The sequence below is a fragment of the Haemorhous mexicanus genome, chromosome 12, assembly GCF_027477595.1.
Source record: "Haemorhous mexicanus isolate bHaeMex1 chromosome 12, bHaeMex1.pri, whole genome shotgun sequence".
NCBI classification, from domain to species: Eukaryota; Metazoa; Chordata; class Aves; order Passeriformes; family Fringillidae; genus Haemorhous; species Haemorhous mexicanus.
In genome coordinates this window covers 16,117,671-16,141,303 of record NC_082352.1, presented here as the reverse complement: position 1 = coordinate 16,141,303, position 23,633 = coordinate 16,117,671, and the positions used below count along the sequence as shown (strand labels likewise).

Below are 23,633 nucleotides of genomic sequence, written 5' to 3'. Positions count from 1 at the left end.
GGAATCCCTACCAGGCCTGCTCTGGTGATGCTCATTTAAGTGAGAAAGTGAAGTTAACTTTAAATCTGTGTTGCAATTTTAGTGTTCCTGTACCAGCTTAAAAAAGGAGTTTAAAGGAAGTGAAAAGACAAAGTAGTGCAGTGTGCAAGTGACTATAAAATCTGATTTTCACAGTGAGTCTACAGAAAAAGAAACTACTGTGGTGGTAGTTACTGTCTGCTTCTATCTGCTTCACATCAAGTCAAACAAGAGATCAGATCCTCCAGCTCTGTGTGTGTGACAAAGATGCATTACCTAGGGAAGGCATCAGGGTTAAAGCCCAGCTGTTTGCATAAACCTTGTACAGCCCTGGGGTTTTCACTGATGAGCACTTGTGCAGGAGCTGGAAAGCTTTGAGACGTGATGAGTCTCCCTTTCTGTGAAACTGGCATGCTCAAAGTCAGTCTGCTTTTGGTTTCAGGTGCTCTTGCCTCAGCAAGAAAGCAACCAGCTGTGGCAGTGGCTTTGTGAAATGCTGCATGCCAGTAAAGGCTGCTTCCCATCGTGTTATGACACTAGTCTTAACCCTCCAAGGTATTTTTAAATAAAATAGAACTGAATTAGGGGCTTGCTTCAGATTACACAACGTGGTGGTTGGTTACCACATGCCAGAGCACCAGCAGGGTATTTACCTGCTCCTCCTGAAGCCTGTGCTCCCCTGGCTGTGTGCACTGCGTGGTGCCACACTGGACACCCAGTGCCTGCTGCTCTTCAGCTGCACAAGTCTCACAGGTGAGAGGTTGTATGTCAGTGGGATCTCCTGAGAAAGTCTCCATTTCACATTCTAGTTGTATGTCCTTTACTGGGAATTCTTGGTTTTCAGTATTATCCCCCATCATTTCACAGCTGAAAATTCTCCTTATTAAAACTTGTTTTTCAAACAAGCTTCTTCTTCCTCTTACTCCTGTATCAAAGTTGATTATCTTGCAGCAATTCATAGCTGTTTCCTTCTGGTTTGAACTTTCATCAGACAGGCATTGCAAGTATTTCCATCTCTTCCTTTTTAGGAACATCATTTCTCTGGGAAAGAAATGCTGAGGAAATATTTCTTATTATTTTATCTTCTTAATAGGAAACTGCTGGCCAAAACTCTTACAGTTTTGCTTTTGAAAACCTATCAGCTTTGCTGTGTGGTTTGTTGACTGAGCTCCTGTGTTACTCTGCTCGAGAGGGGAAATCACTGATCTAACTCTTGTAGTGGTGGCAGAAACTGGAAAAGTGTTTTTGGTAGCTGAAACCTTCCCCATTTATGTGCACGAGGGTTTTTTGTTTGCTTGGCAGTGCACTCCATTTCATGGAAAGAAGAGTCATTTTCCATCATGAGGCAGTGTTATGGTCGGCTGTAATTGAATATTTGAGGGGATGAATCACTGACTCTAGGGCTGCACATTGCAGAGAAATGATCCCAGTGCCACTTGCAGCCAACTCCTCCACTGGCATGCTCGGTTGGGTGATCCAGGGGAGGCCTCTCTGGGGCAGGCTGGCCACCTGTGCTGCCAGGCAGGTGCAAACCCCCTCCCACAGCATCCCTTCCAATGGATGATGGTTTTGTCTTTCCCACTTGGACTTCCAGCCACGGCAGGTTGGTCATCCTGTGGAGCTCATGACTCCTTTGTGCATCTGTGCCTGTGCTTGAGCCTGCCAGGAGAGCAGCTGCTCCCTGTGGTGGGATGGTCCCAGTGCCAGAGGAGCTGTGTGGGGCACAGGAGGCTGCAGCTGCTTTTCTCCCAGGCAGGGAAGGTGTCCTGCCCCAGCAGCATCTGACCTGGGGGCTGTGTTGAGGGCAAGATGTGCTGGGGTAGCTGCTCAGTGAGTGTCCCCCAGGGGCTCTCTGGTGTAGAGAAGGTGCTGGGTGTTGGCATTTTGTGCTGGTTGGTGAAAGCTGGAGTACCAGCTACTTCTTATGGAATAAAAACTTGTATTTTTATTTGTTTCCTTTGCACTTCAGAACGTTTCTTCCTGCATTAGTGCTCTATCCAGACAAGCTGGTTTGTGAGCAGATCTGTAGCAATCTCTCCTACCTTGTGTTCCTAATTATTTAGCCTTTCAGTTTGTTTGAGGCTTGACAATGAGTTCCTTGTGTGTGATGGTGAGCAAGAGCCAAGTGAATGCTGTCAAACCCAGCTCTTTACTAAATAAGGGGAGTTTATCCTGCCATTTCTCTCTTCCTGTTATCTAATCAGCTTTTATAGTGTACTGTCATTTTCTGCTCTGTCTGGAGCAGATATTATTGCTTTTCTTCCTCCTGTAGGGAGTAATTTTGAGGTGAGGAGTTGGTCACTGCTCTGCACTTGGTACTGTGTAATCTGGATTACCAAGGCTGTAGAAACAGGCTGGGTTTTCTGTCTGTGTGTCTAGTCCTAAAGCTTTTAGATGAGAAACTGGGTTTTGAAGCCTTAAGAGAATTCCCCTGTAAAGGCTGGATAGAGCTGAAAATAAGTGTGGCTTGATGTCATGGCAGGTGTACGGAGGAAGTGGAGTATGTCTACCTTAGATGCAGTTTCCAAGTGAATTCTCTTTTTTTTCCATCTCTCCTCAGGGACTCCTCAGTGCAGTTCCTAGGAGTGAAAGCAGAGTCAGTAATGACTCAGTGCCCACCATAAAGGCTTACAAAGCACTGCCTTTTCCAAAGAGACTTTGTGTCCTGGAGGAGAACGACCCACTTCTGCCACAGCACTTTGTGAGCTCCCCCAGCCATTCCTGAACCAAGCAAACTTACAGGTGAGTTGATCATAATTACTTGGTTTTAATCATGCTTTAAGTTGTCAGCCAGAAAATAATCAACTTTAATCTTGACATATGTCTGGTTTTGTTTCTTTAGGTTCTTTAGGTTCTTACTCATTGTTAATCTCTAAAATACAGCTTTTCCATTCTTGTTTTGATGACAAGATAGATTCACTGTGTTAACATTTCCACATAAGTTACAGAACAACTTTATGCTGGTTCTAAATCTGCAACAGTTTTACATTTTAGTATTATCTTGCTAAAAAGCCCTTAAATGACCCAGATTCATAAATACATCCATATTCCCTAGAAAGACATGATTTGCATTTAACATAACTAGTTCTTTTTAAAATCAAGAAGGTAATTTTAACCAGTTGTGAACTCAGACGATTCTGTTTGAGGTCTTTGCAATCTGCCTGTGACTTGCTGACTTAGGAGGTGCCAGCAGTATTGGCTCAGATGGAAGAACTCTGAGCCTGATGGCCAAACTGCTTAGGGCAAAAAAGCAAGCATGATGTGATGCTTGAAATCCTTTTGATGATCTGTGGTTTAGGAATTTCTTGACCAAGAAGTCAAGATCTTGTTTTTTTTTTTCCTATTAATATCCTTTGGGGAATTGATTTATTTTTTTTTTTTTAGTTAGCCTCCAGTTAATTTCTTAATACTGAACATTTCACTGTGCTACAAGATGATGTGCTTCACACTACAGAAAAGCCTGTGAGAGCTTGGTGGCCGTGCTTTTCCAGTGACAGCTGACATCCCAAGATTTGCTCATATGACCAATGTCTGGTTCCTGACTGTTGTGATTTTGTCCCAAAGGGCAGCCAGCAATTGCAGAGTTGCCAGTTTGCTCTGATGGTGGGGGCCTTCCATATTTTAAGGGTGTCAGCTCTCTTTGACTTTCTTTTGAATTTAGGGTGCTACATGTCTGCTGTTAATGAGATTATTTAATAACTGAAGAATAGTAATAACCTATTACAGGATATTCACCATAACTTCTAGTGTAAATGATAAGCTTGATTCTTCAAAGGATAAAAATTACTTACTTATTCTGACATGCCTGAAGTGTGTAAGTAGTGAAATTACATCTTTTGTAGGGTTTTATATTACCTGAGACTTTAAGTAATGTTCTATAGAAATATGCTCTATGCCTTGAAGCATAATTTGTTATGAAATGGGGCTTTGAATCCTTTTTCTCTTGCATTTTCAAGTTAATTATTTGGAGAGATTGCCTTGTGGTCTCAGTTACTACTGGGCCTGTATGTGATCCAAACCGTTTGAATGAAGAAGAGAAGAATGAATTAATCTTTGTTCCCAAAAACGGGAGATTGGTTTGACACTAGATCCAAACAGGCACACAGCACCCATTTCAAAATCCCAGTTAGATTTGTAAGGCATTAAAATGGTGTCTATAATTCCTGTTTAATTCAGTGTTGGTGTTTCTTTAGGTGAAAATACAGGAGATGTAGGCATGTTCCAAAAAAGTGTGTTTGTGCACAGGTGGACCAAATGGTTCTCTGTTAAATCTACTGTTTGTTGAGATAAACCATAGCTGTAAGATTAGTTCTTTACAATTTTATCTGGTTTATATGTTCCTGATGTGAAATGAGAACCTGAAGTGTACATCCTTTATTGGGGTGGCATAAGCCATTTGTCTCTGTAAAGGGCAGATGAAACTGGTTTGTTGATACTTAGTATTTAAAGGGTAGCAGTGTGGGACATTTACCAGCAAACTTGTTCCTCTGCGTCCAAAAGCCATGAAGGAGCTGGGAGGAAATAGGTAGTGCAGAAAGGAATGGTGCATGGGTGAGAGCTCCTTACCAGGGGAACTTCCTCTTCTTCCTCTTCTTTCCTTTCCCTTTCCCCACAATAGAGTTCAGGTAAAGCCTTGTGTTCCTTAGCTGCTTTATTCACCAGAACTAGTGGTGTTTACTGAAATAGGAATTCTTCTGTTGTTTTCTAGCAGTAGTAACACTGACTCTTGTTCTATGTTTGCTTTTTCAGACCTCCTTCTGGATGACCAATGTGTGTTTTAAGTGATTCTGTCAGCAACTGTCTCCAACTTCCCACTCATTCCAGCTGGTAGCAGCGTTTAAGATGCAAAAAGATCACAATCCGGGATCGCACAAACACTTCTCTTAAAACTTCCTAGATGATTGTAGTTGCTTTGGTTGTGTTCTATGCTAGCAGAAGCCTTTTCCAAGCTCTGCTGTTGACTCTAGAGCACCACATTCCCCGTTTCCTGGGAGCCTTGGGGGCTGGCAGCATGGGAAACTCGTGTGTTTGCCGTGACGACAGCGGAGCCGAGGACAACGGGACCTCTCAGGGCCGGCAAACAGAGCACAGCAGGACACACATCCCTGAAGCAAGGAGCCACCCAAGGGACCCTGTCCGTCCACCCAGGAGGGGTCGAGGGCCTCATGAACCAAGGAGGAAAAAACAGAATGTGGATGGGCTGGTGCTTGACACACTGGCTGTAATTCGGACGTTGGTAGATAAGTAAGTACCTCCTCAAGGAGTAATTCAACATGAATGAAAATGTTCTTGTCTCCTCTCAAACTGTGGCTCCAGCCTCTCACGGATCTACACCTGACCCTCCCTGGAGCAGCTGCGTGTTTCCATCTGGAGGCTTAGGAGAGGAACACCTTTCCTAGGTAATAGAAGTAGCTCCTGAGTGCCCAGGTACAGACTCTTCCAGGAGCTGAGGAGCTTTCTCACAGTTCCTGTATGGGCCTACACCCATGTGGGATGAGGAGTGTGCTCAGGATTTCTTACCTGGCACAGATACACAGTTTAGGAAGCAATAAATGCTCCAGAGGCTGGGAACTTCTGTTCTAAAAATTGGTTGTTGTGCAGTTTTCTGTTTGCAGGCTGGATTTTACTTCTTTGGAAATGGTGAAGCAAAATAGGGAGCTTTGATCTTTGTTAGCCTGGATAAACAGACTGAGGTTTTCTTTCCAGTTGTGAGTCTGACTACTTTTTCAAGATCACATGTTGTGCCTGCCCAACTCACAATCCCAGTATTGCATTCCTGGCATGCTCAAAGCATCCATTAAGGGCGTGGGGGATATTTATGGGCTCATCCATTTTTTGGTCTTTTTTTGGTTTTGTGTTGCTTTCTACAAAGCTTTAAAAGGACCTTAAAATGATGGGTTAAGTCAGCTCAACACCTTTTGGGTTAGGTGCAGGCTAGGAATTGGAAAGACCAGAACTGAAGGAAAGACACTATTCCAGCCTGACAGCTGGGGTTTGAGTTTTAGATGGATGAGACTCAAAATAAGTGAGCCTTGATTCATATACCTGCATCAGCTCTGGATTGTGCCTGCAGAGAAGGAGTTTGCCTTCCTGCTGTCAAAGGCTTTAAGTGAAAATATCAGGACTGACGTTTTTCATGAACATTTAAGTCTAAGGTACGTGTTTTCTTGGTTTTTAACAGGTTTTATTTTGTGCTCTGTCTTCAAATCACGGCAAATGTTTTTTAACTTCTCTGCCCAGTCTCACATGCCCTTTCCCTCAAGTTCAGCTCCTTAAGCTGTTTCACAACACTTCTGTGCGCAGTCGATCCTGTTCCTGTGGGTCTTGCAATCAGTTTTGTAATCTTGTAAGCACTTTCCTATGCTACTGAGAAACAATAAGCATGGTTATTTCACTGCCCATGGAATCCTGTTTCTGATGAATTCCTGAAGCTGCTGTATTTTTATGGGGGCTTTTATACACACTACAGTAAAATGCACTGTGATAAGGAATTAATCATTGCTTTCCCTGTTTGCTATTTGTTTGTTTTTTGTTGGGGCTAATTTTTTTTTCTTGTTGTTGTGTTTGGTTTTATCAAATCTCAAAGTTCTGACCTAAAACATATCTGACAACTGATTTTTTTTTCTCTCCTATCTAGAGATAGCTGCTTCCTAGAAGTTTAATTTCATAAACTCAGAAGGATAATTTCTGTATTTTGAGGCTAATATGAAAAGCTGCCTTGCAAATTAAGAAATTACCAAAATGGCTCTTTTGTTTCAAAATGAGGAAGGTGTGTCCTGGAGGGGATGTTGGAAATTAAGTGGTTAAAATGGCAAATCAGTGGGACAGGATTGTCCTGTGCTCAGTGCCAGTACTGTGAGAAGCTGCTACTCGTGACAAAATCAGAAATCTTGCAGATAAAAATGTCATGTTTTTTTATTGTAGCCTTTACTTCTACTTATGGTTGGGAATTTTTGTTGGGGTTTTTTTCTCATTTCTTTGAATCTTTTTATCCTTTCTCCTGGTGTAATTCTGGCTGCAAAACTGCACTTTTGTTCTTCTGGGCAGATTACTTTCCAGAAGAAAGGTGAAGATACCTTGAGTTAAAAAAACGACCCAGCTATTTGTTTCAAATGTTGTGGCAATATAAAAATGCTTTAAACTGGACTTTAGCATTTTCTTGTGGAAATATTTAAGAATGTGCTCACCTTTTTATAAGAAAAGAAATATATGTATTTATGTCATATACCTGCCATCAATGCTGAGATTTTTCTCTTCTTTATGATTAATCTCTCAAATTAGGTAGTTTTATTATCTCTATAAGTAATGTCTGTTAAAATTTTCTAAAATTCCTCTGTATTTCACATCTCCAATTTCTTTTCAGAGCTGTGTGATAGAGTGAGTGTGGAACATAAAGTCTAAGCCTGGGGTTAGTTCCCAGTGCCTAAGGAGCACTGAATAAAGTATTTTAGGACATGCTGCTGGATAAGCTTTGTCTGGACCTAGAGGTGCTTACTGAACAGGACTTTGGGGTCTTGCTTTAGGTACTTTCACTGGCAGTGCCTGCTCAATACACACATGTGTCCATAGCTCTGCCCTTACTCCAGCAAACTGGACTGTGGATCTGATCTATTGAACTTCTTGTGATTTTCATGTTGGAAAATGGCTTGGATGAAATATTTTCTGTTAAACTGCCTTAATTGTTTCTTTTAACAACTCTTGTTGAAGACTATGATGCTGTTAGGTGCCTTCCCATTCAGGTTTTGTGGTGGTTTTTAAATATTTATATATTTAGCAGAGAATTTCTGAGAAAAAAAAATCCTATTGAAGTGGTGCCCCTTGTGCACTGCTCTGGGTTCACTTTGTGACCTCTGACATGCAGGGCCTCATTAGGTACTACAAGGAACCTGCTAATGAACAGCACCAAATCTAGGCATTATGTTCAGCTCTTAGACATGCAGATGTGGATCACAATTTCACTTGTCAGCTGTTGCAGACATGCAGATGTTGATGTTGAGCCAGAGAGAGGCTCAAATCCCATCTGTGTTTCAGATCTGAAAATTACATTAGCAATCTGCAGCCTGTGTAACTTCCTTTTGTTAAATGGTTACTGGATTTGTTTTCTGTCTGTGAGTAATCACTTTATTCATTGTATCATGCTAATGATTGTGCATAAATTTTGACCTGTGTAATATCTCTTTCAGTGACCAGGAGCCTCCTTATTCAATGATCACGTTGCATGAAATGGCAGAAACAGGTATCAAGGCATTGTGTTGGGCATTTCAGTTGTGACTCACAAGCAAAAGAAACAAAACAAACCCCAAGCCCCTCTTTTCTTTGCAATGAAAAATGCACCTCAGCTGGGTGTGTTGGGGTGTGGTGTAGCTCTGGGGATGTGGGAACCAGAACAAAGTTCTGCTCTTCAGAGATTCACTGAGCTCATGCATTGGCCTGAGTTTGTATGAATTCAGTTCAAGTTCCCACGTGAAATCCCCAGAAGCAGACAGTGTATGGCCACAAGCACTGTAGTGGCATTAAACCCTAGGCCACCAAGAGTGGCTGTTTGCAGTTGAGCAGGAGCATCCTATACCTGTACCTGATGTGGGCCAAGCCTGTGTGCTCCAGTGTCAGCACAGAGCACGTTCCCTTGGTTTGGGGCTTGCTGACCTGAGACCTCTGCTTTACTTTGTACTTGTCCCAACCCTGTCCCTAAGTGTTCCTGCAGGACAAGCAGGGGCTGTTTCATCTTTGTTACAGTAGGAGAAATTCTCCCAGCTTAAGACTTCAACAAAACTTCTGGTTTAGTTGAATTTTTACCTCTCTACGTAGTAGTGTTGATAATTGTCTTAGAAAATATATTTCTGTATTAAAATAAGTTAATCTGGTTAGATATTACAGCAATTCAATAAAATGTTTTTCAGGGGAAGGTGCTAACATAACCCCCAATATATTACTGCTGTGTTGTTGTTGTAGGGAATACTGCTTCTTCAACCTCACTCACCTGTATACAGACACAGATTGTCTTCATTTCTAAGGGAGCTGTTTTCTTGTACATCCAAATCTGTTTACTTTATCAGTAGTTTAGCATCTTCTTAGTGGATGTTTGCTTGCAAGTAAAAGCTCTTGTCTACTCATTCAACAGTGAGAGCTGCTCCTTAGGAAAACAAACATTCTTTAGAGCAGCAGGCATGGGAAAAAAAACAGAGTTTCTCTGTTACTCTCTATTACTTCAGGGAACTCAGAAAGAGGGATCTGATTCTGGTTAAAAGAAATTATTTTCTGAGTGTCATTGTGTATGTAGCATTTACCACTTAAGAGTTGACATTGGCTGCTGAACTCTGAGTATCACACTAGAGCAAAGTACTTGTCCATACCACCATGAGTATTCCTTCCTAATAGTAGTAGGAACTAAAGGATGCTCTGGCCTGGGCAAGACTCTTCTCCAAACCATACAGGTGTTCCCTATTACCCAAGCTGCTGTAAACTTTTTCTTTTTTGAATTTAAACTTCTAAACTGCTGCAAAGTAAGACAGTGGTGTAAAAAGCAAACTGTTTTTCCTGCTATCTCTAAGCTCACTGGGTAATTTTGAGGATTTTTCAGTTCACATTTAGGGGTGTACTTTAAATACTTCTGAATTGCACTGTTAATTCTGAGTGTGACTTCTGTTTTGTGGTTGACAGATGAAGGCTGGTTGGAAGTTGTTCAATCTTTAATTAGAGTTATTCCATTAGAAGATCCCCTGGGACCAGCTGTTATAACGTTACTACTTGATGAATGTCCTCTGCCAACAAAAGTGAGTCAAAAGCAGATGCATTTATCTTGAATGTCTGTTACTTGTGGTTGCCACACCCAGGATCCCTTTGAGTGCCTTTCACCGGTGATGCAAGACTGATAGTGGTTCAGAAAATGGGTGTAACATTTAACTTCAAGTAGTTTGGGGTGGCTTGGTGTCTAAATGCTAATTAATGGTAGGAGTATTCCCCAAAAAAAGGTAAATTTGATCCATGGAGAAGGAACCAGAGAGCCTTGGGTTTTGGCTGCTTTTCCTGCCACTCTCTCCGGCTGTGTGGTACTTACACTGTGCAGGGAAGGTGTGCAGGTGCTGCAGAAGCTGCCCTGGTTCTGCCCTTTTGTTCTCTCATTTGCAAAGCTGCACGTTTACAAGTCACTTTTGAATTTGTTCCTGCCCTACACATGAGGAATGCAATGCAAAAGGGTGTGTTAAGCTAAACAAATTACATTTTTCAACTATGAAATACCTATATATGGTTTTGGCAAATAAGAATCCTTTTGTTTTACTGGCCACTAATCTGGTTTTGGGCAGAAAGATGACCTGAGGTGTTCATGCTATGTTGGTGCAGGTGTGTAACTGAAAGCCTCAGGTGCTTAAGGATGCTAAACATGATGTTTGTACAGAGAACTTGTCTGTCTTCAAATGTTTGTCATTATCTCATTTCTTCAGAAACTGATGATCACATCATTGCTTTTGTTTCTCAAGCTCCTGATGCTGCCAATTTTAGTCTTCCATTGGTGTTGTTAGGGATACAAAGAGCTGGTTGCATCAGTGGCTGGAGAACTCATCAAGCTCTCAAACTACCTGAAGTGGGTCTGTTTCCTCTAGGCTATTGATTAAAGTTATTTGAGACTTTTAAACAAGAGAAATGTATTATACTCTCACAGACTGCTGAGTTATTTTGAAAACAAAACTATGACTAGAAACTTTGTCTGCTTTAAAAAAGAAATCAGGAAATAGAGACCACTGTGAATGCACATAGGGAGAGTGATTTTGGGTTTTTTTGTTTGGCTCTACAGTGTCCTCAGCAATCAAATGATTTGTTTTTCAAAAGCCAAGTGACTTTCATTTGGATACTGTTAAGGAGTTTGCTATAAAATAGTTGACCTTATCAAGACAAGGAATGAGGTGCTTGTTTTTCTGGGGGGCACAGTGGTTTTTTTCCTGTGTAGCTTCTTTGCTGCACAAGGAGCTGCAGCTGTGGGGTCTGCTGGCCACATGCAGCCTTAGAAAGTGTGTGCTGCTGTTCATTTCCTTTCTATACAGTTTAAGTTTTTTATCTTAGGGATTTTAAGTAAATGCCTCACTTCCATGACAGCTGGAGAACAGCAGTATACTGCATTTTATTTTCTGGTTTTGCAGGCTATAAAGTCCATAAAGTTAAAAGGGCAGTGCAGTAAACTGTTTATTCTGTAAAGTCTTTATTTAACTCAAAATACTTGATCTCTCTGACAGTTCTAATAACAGCTAAAAGCAGTATCAGTATGTCAAGAGTCTAATTTTAGTGAGTCCTTTCCATCCCAAGTCTGTTGCTCAGTCATTCTTTCTTCTTTCTCTGTTCTTTCCACTTAGCTCAGTCCTGTTCATCAGTTCTGTTTTTGTGGCTTTCCTTTTAAGAATATAACTACTTTTCAGTGTGATCTCTGTACAGACCTCAGACTCAAGCACAGTCAACTGATTCAAATGTGGCTCAGAACACAGTTCAAAAAAACACATCTATTCAACTTGAGCAGTGCTCATTTTTCCTCCAAATGGCTGCTGATGACTTCAATATGAGGAGTTCTTCTATTCTAATTAGATCCTTGCCTGAGATTATGCAGTTTCAATCTGAATCAGCTGAAACTTTCATGAAGGCTGGAAAGTTGAGGAGGATTTGGAACTTTTCAGGGTGGGGTTCTCCCCGTGGGATGACTTGTTCTGGCTCTAGATTAACCCCTAACTACCCTGAAAATGCAGAGAATGCTCTAGACCTATCTGGAATTGTATTCATACCACACTGCCTGAACAAAGCATGGCATTTTAGCTTTATTACCCTCCTTGGTTACTTCCTAAATTTGTGTGACTGCAGAAAACCACTTAGGCTCTCAAGAATACAGATTAACATCATGTAAAACTGACAACATCCTAAATTTATGATGGGAATGTGGGCTTTTTGGGGAAGGGGCATGTCTCTTTAGTCCTGAAATCTAAAATCTGAAACAGCCCTTTTCTTTTGAAAAGGGTGTGAGTTTTAGGACACTGGAAATAGGTCAGATGGCAGTGGTGCCATATGTGCTAATTGGTTCCTCTTGCCTTGGGGAGCTCACTTAGGTATGTCCAGAAGTGTCCTGAGCTGTTGATCACAACAACCAACAGTCTGGTGGTAATTTTAAAGTTACAACTCTTGGGTCTGTTGAACTTTTCTTCTTATCTGTCCTTCATTACCTTATCTTAGAAGATAACCACCCCATGCTGTCTGTAATATGATGTTGACTTTAGTAAAGTGTAAAAACAATCTGGTTTTAAGATACTGAATTAGGAGGTAACTGTCAGTAACATTGAAGAGATTTCTGATTTTTTCTTTTGCAGGATGCATTACAGAAGTTAACAGAAATATTAAACTTGAGTGGAGCTGCTGCTTGCCAGGACTCTTGTCACCCTGCCAAGCACCGGAACACGACCGCAGTGCTCGGCTGCTTGGCAGAGAAATTAGCAGGTAAAGCCCTGGCCTTCTCCTCGCAGCTGGCACTTGGCTCTCTGCAACACCTTCTGCTTTAGCACCCACCATGCACAGGGCAGAAGTGTTTGCTGAGAGCTCAATAATGTTCTGCATCCCAGGAGTACCAGGTGTGACAGAATCTGGTTGATGCAAGTGTCTGAATGAGCCATTGACAAATCCTTCTGATATGTGGTTAGTGATTGGGGATCACTGGTGGTTATATTGCCTTAGAACTGGTAATCAGTCTCTTCTGCAGACCCACTCTGGCTGTGAATTACTGAGGACACATTCTCTAGAGTGTAGGCAGGAATATCAAGTTAATGGTCTTGGAGGCTGTATAGAAATTAAAAATAAATATGCTTTTTCCAGTAGACATGTCCTATTCTATTGTAGATAGCTGTAAAGATTCTTCTCTGTGTTGCTGAAAAGAAAATTGCTGAGATTCTATTTTAAGGTGACTTCATATAGAATTTTTATTCTGTCATTCCTACCTAGTACACAGCTGTAAACTGATGGTTAAGCTTCCCTCCTGCTGGTGATCTCTTTTGTATCTAGTTTTTTTACTCCTTTTTTGAAAGTGGACAGGGAATAGAGGGGAAAAAAGTGATTGTCTGATGTCACCTAATGGTTATTAAAACCCAGTTACTGTATTTCTGTGGAAAAAAAAAACCCAAGATCTAGAAGTGTTTTTGTACTGTAGTACTTCTACTGTATGATACTAAGTCAAAATGAGCTATACTGTATCTACTTCTATCTTAGTGGACACAAATCTCATTGTGTCAGCTCAGGCAACAAATTTGTTAATGAAGTGTTGGAACCCACTGCAAGTTCTTAAGAGTTTGTAGATGCCAGAGTTTGATTCCCTCATGTCTCTCTCTTGATTAAGTGGACACTATTTCAGGGCTTTTCCATTTTAAATTGGCTGCTGGCTCTGGTGCTGCTGCAAGCTGTGTAATTAACTCTCAAGCTGGCTGTTTCAGGTGCTCAGTTTTGCTCATTTTGGGCTACTGCCAAGATGGAGCTGGTCTTTACACATTGACTCTGAAAGTGAAGGGGAGACAGTCTTTTTTCAAAAGTAAAGAGCATGAAAATGCTGAGTGGAGGCTGCTGTAGTCTTACTGCAGAATCTCTAGCTGGAACTCTGTAGCCACTTAGAGCAGTGAACTGAACAGGACTGTAATGTGCCAGTAACTGTGTAATTATTAAATGTGCACCAAGTATTTTACTAGAAACAATAATAATTGTTTTATATTATAGTTTTGCTTTGCTGTGAAGTTGTTTGGTGTTCTTTAATTTGTTACCTTGTGTTTAAAAGCTCTGTGCTGATGGGTATGTGGTACTTCCCATGGAAGGATTTCATTCCTGATGTTTTTGCAGGTCCTGCAAGCATAGGCTTGCTCAGCCCAGGCATATTGGAATATTTACTTCACAGCTTGGTAAGTGTCTTTGATCTTTCTGCATGTATCCATACTTAGCAATTAGAATGCTATTATTATTATTATTATTATTATTGTGAAAAGTTGAAGTAATGTCTGCTAAATATTGGCAGTGTATGTTACAAAAAGCTGAAATTCCAGAGCCTGTGGGATCTCCATCCTTGGAGATATTAAGAAATCACTGGAACGAGGCTCTGGGTAGCCTGATCTTTCTGTATCTCCACAGGAGGGTGGAATACAGGAATTTTGGAGGCTCCTTTGAACATTTGACTTACAGCTCTTCTTGTCTGTCTATACTGGATATTTATTAATAAACTTTTTCTTATTGCCCATGTTTAGAACTTCCAGTCCCACCCAACAGTGATGCTTTTTGCACTAATAGCACTGGAGAAGTTTGCACAAACAAGTGAGTATTGGCCTGGTACTGCTCTTAACACCATGGCTTCTGCATTATTGTCACTTGCTTTGCCTGATCACTTGTGAGCATGAGAGCCTGCATTGGTATTTATTGCTCTAGTGACATCCCTCTTCCCCTCAAAACCCCTGAGATACGTGCTGAAACTTATTTTCCCTGTTAGAAATTGCTGTAGAAGGATTTGTGACACAAGGCCTTTGTCACTGACATAAATCTGTATTAAAGCTGGACAACAGCAACAGCACTGAGAGCTTGTAGGCAGGAAAAAATATTTTTTTGCTTTAATGACTTCCTGACTCATAAACCCTTAAGAGATTTGCTGAAACTGGCCTTCTCATCTGAGAAATTACTACATAATGACTTATGACATGAGACCTTTGCTACTTGAAAAGAAATCAATCAGTATTTGGGAGATGGAGAACAGCTGTGATCAGTCTCTTGATGATGAAGTTCCATACTGAGAATGGTAAATCTGAATGAAGATAATTCTGCTTGGGGAAACATTTTCATACTTGTAATATTGAGGTTTAGATGTGTGTAGAGATTTCTGCTGCATTTGTAGGATGTTATTATTTTTAACTTATCCCTAGCTGATAGCAATTACTCTTTCCCCTTAAATTGCAGGTGAAAATAAAATGACAGTTTCTGAATCGTGCATTAGCGACCAGCTGGTCCTGCTGGAGAAATGGACAGATAACCCCGACTTCTTAAAACGCCAGGTTGGATTCTGTGCCCAGTGGAGTTTAGACAATCTGTGTAGGTATAACAAAGGGATGGATTAATTAAATAGTAATCACTCTTCCAAAGAGATGGAGGACTCCTTTTGTGTTCATTTTTTATGAGCACTTAGTGTACCTGGCTGCGTTTGTAATATCTCCTTGAAAAAGAAAACGAAGCCCAAAAAACCACACCAACAAATATATCCAGTGTAATGGTGTGGAACGAAAATTTTGGCAAGGAAGATGTTTTTGAAAGGAAGTGGCTTCTACTCTGCATGTGGAGCTGCAGTGAAAATTCTTTGCACCAATTTCCTGTAACCCACACTTCAGCCAATTTGCTGAGTGGCTCAGCAGTGCAGCTCTGTCTCTGTGGAACCTCTGGGTTGCTGACATGTCCTGGTGATGGCCACTCCTGTGGTCATTCCCCACTGGCACAAAGAATTACTGAAGACTTTTTAAATTAGATATACTTTTTGATTTTGTGATCAAAATTAAAAAATTGTTTGGCAAAGCACTGCTCTAGGTCGATCTTTTGGATTATTAAAAATCCACTGAATTTGCTTGTTTAGTTGTGATTTCAAGGGTGCAGCACCTCTAATGACCTTGTATTTTCTAATGCCTTTTAGATAAATTTGGGTAAAAGGTCTGTTGGGCTTTAGGGGCTTTAGTCAGCTTATGGAAAGCCAGTGTCAGCTGTGTTTAGTAAGTGTCTGTGTAAGTGTTGTAGCAAGTTTGAGTTATATGAAGGGTCCTCAGATAAGATCTTTCACTTGTAAATTAACATGTATGTGTCACCAATTTGACACCTGGCCAGAGGAATAAATGCTTCTGATCCTTCCATGTAGAAAGGCAAGCAGGGAGAGAGGGAGCTGCTTTGGTTCAGTTCAAGTTCATCACCTAAAAATGAGATGGTAGAAACCTTTAAATCCTTGTTTTCCCCTTCTTCCTAAGCCAAATCTGTTTCTACTACAATGAATCAGAAAAACTCTGCCCACTGAATATACAAATGCAATGGTAAATCCTGAAGCAGTGGCATCTTGGTGTGAACTTGGATGCCTTCCATTTGCCTGTGGGTTTCCTGCAAGTACTAATTAGATTGTGGGAGCTCTAGTCAGAGGCACAGGTCATGCTTTCATGTTTGGAGGGTATTTAATACGCACTCTATTGAAAGTTGTTTTCATGCAGGCAAAATGTCAGTGTTTCTTTCAGTTATGCCAAAAACTACCTGGATCCTAGAGAGATTGTCATTGTATGAAATGTTTAAAACCAAGTTTTGCAGCAGCAGTAACTAACACTGGTTGGGATTTTTTTTTTCTCCAGTTTTAAAAGAAGGCAGGCAGTTTACATATGAGAAGGTTGACTTGACCAACATTAGGGCCATGCTGAACAGCAATGATGTCAGTGAATACCTGAAGATCTCACCACATGGATTAGAGGTAGGAATTGTTTCATGTATTCAGCCTGAAAAAGAGGGTGAAGAAAAAGGCAGGTTTTGCTTTGCACTTGCTCCTGTGATTTTGTAGAATGAATCCATGTTGTCTGCCAGCTTTGTACAGAAAACTTGCTTTGTCATCAAAGGGTTGTAACATCACTTCACTGATCTCAGTTGTAGAAATGTTCACACTGAAGTAATTCCTGTGCCCCAAAACTTCAGGCAAGTGAGGAGGACTCTTAAGAAAAGCTCACAGCAGTCAGATTTTTGTCTCAGCCACGTGTGGTTTTTCCTTCCTCTCTAACTCCTTCTAAAAATTTTAGAGTTTCCTCTCTTGGCTGTCTTAGTCTTTAAATCTTTACGTTGTTTCTGTCAACTTTCTGCCTTTTTTTTTTTTTTTTTTCTGCCTGTGGCTTAACCACTTACCAATTTTTAGTCTTGCCTACTCACTAGTTTGTGTGACAACTACTGCTATAAAGAGAGGTCACTTTGTCTGAAATGCCTCTAAAATTGCTGGTATATTCTTATACTCAAGAAACTTGAAGCAGGGCAGGAAGGTGTTTGTTTGGGTGGTGATTTGTGGAGCCCCTGGCTTTGGGTGGTGATTTGTGGAGCCAATGGGTTTCTGTCTGGTTTTGGTAGGCGCGATGTGATGCCTCATCCTTTGAAAGCGTGAGATGCACGTTCTGTGTCGACTCTGGAGTCTGGTACTATGAAGTCACTGTCATTACTTCAGGAGTGATGCAGATAGGATGGGCAACCAAAGACAGCAAATTTCTCAACCATGTGAGTACCTGTAATATCACTGAGCTGGTGATGTAACCTCAGCATTTTCCTTCTTACAGCATCTGTGAAAATAGCTCTGGTTATTGTGTGGTTGTAACTGAGCACTTGTTTCCTTCAATTATTCTGTGTCCGTGAAGAGCTGGTTTTGCTGAATTTGCTGGTACAAGAGAAGTCAGTTATTGCTACAGACTGACACTGTTCACCTAAGTCATGCAGAGCTGCAGCAGAGACAGTTTGTTTTCTGCTGGCTGTTGTGTGAAAACCATAGGGAACTTATTTATTTTGTGCAGCATAATCTCTTGGAAATTCTTTAGATAACAGTAGTTACTCTCTGTTTTTGGAAGCAAACAATAAGTCACCAGGAACAGCAGTTTCTCATACACTATCCTTTACACAGGTCACCAAGCAGCCATTTCCTCATCCTCTCTAACACATTTTCCTATTAAATTAAATTTCACAAGGGAAATAACTCAAATTCACTCTGGGATAACATGGTATCATTGGACTTGGTGGTAGCAGCAATATGGGACAGTCTTGGAATGCAAAAGCTTCTTTTTACTTAAAAATAAGGATTAAAAAAATATTAAACTCTCTACCTTCTTGCCTTTTCCTGAAAGTACAGAACAAGTCTGCTGTCTTGTTTTATAGCTTGCTTTACTGTCTTTCTCATCCAGATAATTTTGTATCTTATTCTTAGTTCTAAGTATTTTTCTTCCTACTGTTTACTTGTAAGATTATGTACTTGCTAGCATTAAAGCAAAATGTGCCATGTGCACATGAAGTCCAAACATAATCCGTCATCATGGAGATGTCACTAGGCCTTCTTTCTTCGTGGTAACTCTGCATGGCTGTTAGAAACTTTGTATGTTTCTTATGCTATGATATAACTTGTTTCAGTATTTCCATAATAAGAAAGAGTAATGATTACTACCCAAAAACCTTTCCTACCTCAGCATAGAGTTAATTTTCCATGTTACCAGCCTTCCAAATGACCATTAAAGTTCATTGCAGTGTGAGCTAGAATTTTAGGACAAAAGAGATGTCAGGCCTAGCTTAGTGCTGAGAATGGAAACAGTGCTGGGGTTTCAAGTTGACACTTCTACTGGCTAAGCATGAGTGAGAAATTCATCTGTAGCCATTCTTTAGTATTGTAATTGCATGGCTTTCTGTTCCTACTTGGAACTTATTTTAGAAGAAGAATTATATATTTAATGTAGAGATAAGCAGTTAAACCTGCTCATTTCTGGTAATTAAAGTCATTCTAAAGCTGAGTTAAATACAGAAGTTAATATGAAGATAGGCCAAATACATACATATGAGTAAATATTGATTGTGGGGGTATGAAATAAATACATTAAGGCGATTAAACAAAGACCAAGTGGCAAGAAACCAAATGGGAATGCAGGAGTAGCATCTCTAACCATTTAACCTAGGTATTCCTGTGAGTTCAGAGGTCTTGCTCCATTTCTTCTAATTATTCATGGAAATAGAATTGTCTTCTCGTGATGTATAAACTGCACATACCTCTCTATCAAATCCAAAGTCCAGGCCCACACTGTTATCAGGAAAATGACAGGTGATTTAAGTAAAAGAAAAATTACTAACCATACACAAAATAAAAAACAACCAACTGAACAAAACTATCATGCAGACCTGTGCTGAGCACATTCCTGGTTAAGTCTAGCTCCAATGAGAAAGCAGTTGAGGAGACCATGTTGTGGCAGTTTTGTGTTCCCCTTGGGATGTCTTCTGCAGCTGCAGTGTGCCTGGAGCTCTGGGCTTTGTGCTTTTCAGAACCCTAACCCTAGGCGTAACCCTAACCCTAGGCAGGAAAAGCAGCAAAAGCAGGCTAGGGTTAGGGCAGGTGGCAAAGGAAAAAGCCGTGGAGGCAGCCATGTTGGGGCAGTTTTGTGTTCCCCTTAGGATGCCTTTTGGAGCTGCAGTGTGCCTGGAGCTCTGGGCTTTATGATTTTCAGAACCCCAACGCTAGGCGTAACCCTAACCCTAGGCAGAGCAGCAAAAGCAGGCTAGGGTTAGGGCAGGTTGCAAGGAGAAAGCTGTTGAGGAGGCCATGTTGGGGCAGTTCTGCGCTCCCCTTGGGATGCCTTTCGCAGCTGCAGTGGGCCTGGAGCTCTGGGCTCTGTGCTTTCTGAGACACTAACCGTAGGTGTAACCCTAACCCTAGCCCTAGGCAGGAAAAGCAGCCTGGGCCTAGGGCACCTCCCGAGGAAAAAGCCGTGGAGGCAGCCGTGTTGTGGCAGTTTTGCGCTCCCATGGGCTGGTTTTCAGATCCCTAACCCTAGGCCTAACCCTAACCCTAACCCTAGGCAGAGCAGCAAAAGCAGGCTAGGGTTAAGGCAGGTGGCAAGGAGAAAGCTGCTGTCGAGGCTGTGTTGTGGCAGTTTTGTGTTCCCCTTGGGATGCCTTTTGCAGCTGTAGTGTGCCTGGAGCTCTGGGCTTTGTGGTTTGTAGGACCCTAACCCTAGGCGTAACCCTAACCCTAGGCAGAGCAGCACATCTAGCCTAGGTGTAGACACCTAGTGTAACAGAAACTGTGTGGAAAGAAGGCCATGAGTCTGCCTTTAAACTGCTAAGCGCCTTAAATGATTTTGTTTTCCCAGTTACTGTTTATCAGCTTGGTGTTATGTGTGTTTTTCTGTGTGTCTTGTGCAACATATGAAAATAGGAGATGTCACATCTCCGAGTAGCATAATTTTTCTGTTTCTGCAGCTGTGTTGCTGATGGCCCAATGCTGCTGTTATTTAAGTTCATCAGGTGTCTGCCTGAAATACAAGAGTATTATTCTCTGGGTTTGTCACAAACACAGGCTCAGAAGCCATATGCTCTTTATTTACAGCATCTGTAACAAAAAGACTACTCCTAAATGTGACATGAAATACCCATTGGCTGGGCTTAGCTTTAATTTGGGACATGGGAAGCTTGTGTAATCAGATGCTGTCTGGTATTTGCACTCCAGACAAACACTGCTGAGTACGAGGAAGTTGCTTACCTTCCATGGTTGGGCTCTGCTATATGACAGATTTTTCTCCCACTCTGAAACTCTTTAGTTCTGTGTTTGCCTTGGACCTTAGGACTATCACTTGATTATATTTTCGCAATTTGAGGGAGGCTGGCAGTGAAAGGGACACAATATGCAACAAATTAGGTGAAGGGACTGTGTGTTTGCTCCCTTTGTGTACTGTGGGTTCTGGTGGCACATGGATATCTTGTGGGGAGGGCATTACAAGGTTGGTACGGGACTTCAAGATAAGAGAGTGGCTGTTACTCTGTGGTGACTTCTAAAGATGCCTAAATTTAACCTATTTTGGTACTGGCCTTCTGGTATTTAAATACTTTGACGGGAGTGATTTGAGGTCACAGAGAATGGATGACACTTTGGAAACATATCCCCTCTCCCTTCCTCCTCACAACAACAAATTCCCTTTGAATGTGAAAATGAAACTAAAACAAGTTTGAAGAAAAAGATGACTTTCACGGGGGAGAGAAAGAAACCATTCCTGCTCCTGCCAGAGTGGTTTATTGACAATTTATTGCTTATTTTTTTCTGCCAAGGTTGGGATTAAATGCACAAGACAGTATTTCTTGTTTGGACTCAGATGTGCATTAGTTCTTACTTATGTTACAGTCTTAGAGCGTGAGTTCTACAGCACTTACACTAACAAACTGCAAAATGGAGCCCTCTCTCTTTCCCTACAAGACCTTTTAAGGACAAACTGTCTAATTAAGACCTAACACTTAAATTATTTTTACTTTCAACCCAATAACCAACCACCCATGCCCCACAATGACTTTTTCATCTAATTACATAACACCACCCAAACCCACGGAAAAGGTGAAGAAGGACTAGCCTCCACCCTAAAAATTCCATCTTGCTTTATATATATTACTATATTTTAAAACCTTAAACTCCATGTTTTCCACCATGTGATATTGTGCATTTGTAATCAAACTACACACCAATAATCCCAGTTTTATCATTCAACTTTGAAAACCTTCTCCACAGCCTCAGGTCAAATGCAGTGTTCTCTTGGTGGTCGGCTCCTGTCAGCACAGAAAGTCCAAAATTCTCAGTTTCCAGGGTTCCAGCAGTTTTAGGTGAATGAAAAGAGGCTTTAGGCCCTGAGTGTGAGGGATGGCTGCAGGCTGAGATGTTGTGCTCTGTCTCTGAAGGAAGGCTATGGCATCGGGGACGATGAATACTCCTGCGCGTACGATGGCTGCCGGCAGCTGATCTGGTACAACGCCAGAAGTAAACCACATTCCCATCCCTGCTGGAAAGAAGGTATTCAGTCTGTCTGCTGCTCTTTATCCTAACTGCATTTCTGCACAGGATTCTTTCCCCTTGCAGGTGTCTGATCATAGGTGTGAACAAAGCAGTTACTGCCTAATTCTGATGATCATAAAGGTTTAATAATTACAGTGTCTTTAAGAGTGATGTAAATGAGCACAGTGGGCACTACAGTCTTGTTCCCCAGTCTGTGTAAAGACGCTCTTGTTGGTTAAACACTTTTTCTTTTCAAATGCAGAGTGAAAGTCATAGCACCAATTAACATTGGACATTTAATCATTAGACTTTTTTGTAGTTGTACAAGTACAAACAAGTTGTACAAACAAGTCCACTTGTTTATAGTTGTACACAACAGGGCTGAAATCTTCTTTTCTGGTTTAAAAGAGTTGTTTTAGAGAAGGGGGAAAAAACCTTGATCTCTGAATTAGACTTTTTTTTTTTCTTTTTTAAGGAGGAGTTGCACTGTCTTGCTTACTTTAAATTCTTGGATAACTACTTGGACAGCAAAGTTCTGTTCTTGATCTCAGCTTTGAAATCTTGGTAGGATTCTGTGCATGCCAAGCTTGTGTGAACTGTGCCGCCTTCTCTTCTATTAAAATTTTCCCCCAAGGATGGCTAAATTAAAACACCTCTTAAAAATAAATAGCACAAGCATATTGGAAATTTCTTCTCAGAACACCCACTTGCTAAAGTCTATTTTCAACAGGTGTAAAATAGCCAAGGAGTGACAGAGTGCAGCTTTCTTCTGGCTTTGGCAAATACTCTGCAATACTTCTACAACTATGTAGTATTAATGCACTAAAATAATTTTTTTACTATTTTCTTCTGGGTTTTTTGGTTTTGGTTGGGTTGTTTTTAGTTACTGTCTGTATCAATGTTTCTTCTTTTGTGCTTTTGCAAACAGTTCCTTTTAAGTAAGACAGCTCACACTGACATATGTGATACTTGAAACAATAACTGTTTCAGCTGTTGGCATTTAACAGAAATTAAATCTTTAAATTATTTTTGTTTTGCATGTAAGGAGACACAATAGGATTTCTACTAGACTTGCAAGAAAAGCAAATGATCTTCTATTTAAATGGAAATCAGCTTCCTGCTGAGAAGCAAGTATTTTCATCTGCTGTGTAAGTATCTGCTCATTTGGAAGGACATGACCTCTGTGGATAATTGTGTTAATTATATGAAGAGTTTTTAATTTGAGATGTAAATTCATATTTACTTACCTGAAGCCATCATTAAGCAAGTTTCCCTGTTGAAAGTTGCTTAGAAATCAGTAAGAGGGATATAATTTTACAGGTGGATTTCAGGGTCCAAAATAAATACTTTAGACTTTCCAAAGGTATGTTCAGCTCAGTGCTTTATACTGTCAAATTAGCATAACATTAAAATAGAATGAGGCTGCCTCAAAGATGAACAATTTTCTGGTGTCTGAGGAACTTATCTTCTGAAAAATAAAGCCTATCTTGTAAATGTTGGAGAGAGCTTGTTAACTGACTGCCATTCACTGGGGCCAGCTCCTGGAGCAGCACATTGAATATTCATCAGAGGGTGTCTCTTGGTAGTATTGCAGGCAGGTGTTGGGCTTATTTTGCCAATCGTTGTTAAAATTAACATATGGTGAACTCCTCTAACTCTCATAGGGAAGTTCAGCCTTTTATTTCAGAAAAGATAAGCTGGTGTAATACTTGAGAAAGCAGCTTCCTATGCAGCTTAATTAAACATTACAGTCAGTTATTCCTACTAGGCTAATAACTTCATCCATGTTTTCTCCTTAGAATAAAGTTCAAGATGCAGTCAAAGAGTAGTTCTGTTTAAAGAGTTGCTGAGTATCTTCTTTATTCAGCTTTTAGTGCTCTGTGCTTTGAGTATGGAACTGATAAACTTGAGTGCTTGTTAGAACTTGGGGTATTACTGAACTTAGGCCCTTCCAGTAAATTTGAGAGGTGATAGTTATGGTTTTAAAAGTGTGACTAGTCCTAGTTGTACAGTAGGCAGCCTTTACTGGCTGACTCACTAAGAAGCTCAGATGAATCCCCATAGTAAATTC

The 23,633-nt window shown here is 40.9% G+C and overlaps 1 protein-coding gene across 2 annotated transcripts in view; it reads left to right on the top strand.

Moving 5' to 3' along the window:
- RSPRY1 (ring finger and SPRY domain containing 1) overlaps positions 1-23,633 on the top strand; it is a 37,107-nt gene that overhangs the window by 7,349 nt on the left and 6,125 nt on the right. Inside the window, exons 2-13 of one of the 2 annotated variants that reach the window (XM_059857336.1) lie at positions 2,579-2,760; positions 4,768-5,262; positions 8,202-8,254; positions 9,679-9,791; positions 12,360-12,486; positions 13,867-13,925; positions 14,265-14,331; positions 14,965-15,096; positions 16,380-16,495; positions 17,134-17,277; positions 21,469-21,580; positions 22,608-22,710. In XM_059857336.1, the coding sequence (XP_059713319.1) occupies positions 4,916-5,262; positions 8,202-8,254; positions 9,679-9,791; positions 12,360-12,486; positions 13,867-13,925; positions 14,265-14,331; positions 14,965-15,096; positions 16,380-16,495; positions 17,134-17,277; positions 21,469-21,580; positions 22,608-22,710 (1,373 nt within the window). In that variant the 5' untranslated portion in view covers positions 2,579-2,760; positions 4,768-4,915. Of the gene's footprint in view, positions 1-2,578; positions 2,761-4,767; positions 5,267-8,201; positions 8,255-9,678; positions 9,792-12,359; positions 12,487-13,866; positions 13,926-14,264; positions 14,332-14,964; positions 15,097-16,379; positions 16,496-17,133; positions 17,278-21,468; positions 21,581-22,607; positions 22,711-23,633 lie in introns of those variants that run through there. The other variant, XM_059857337.1, reaches the window with a different exon arrangement.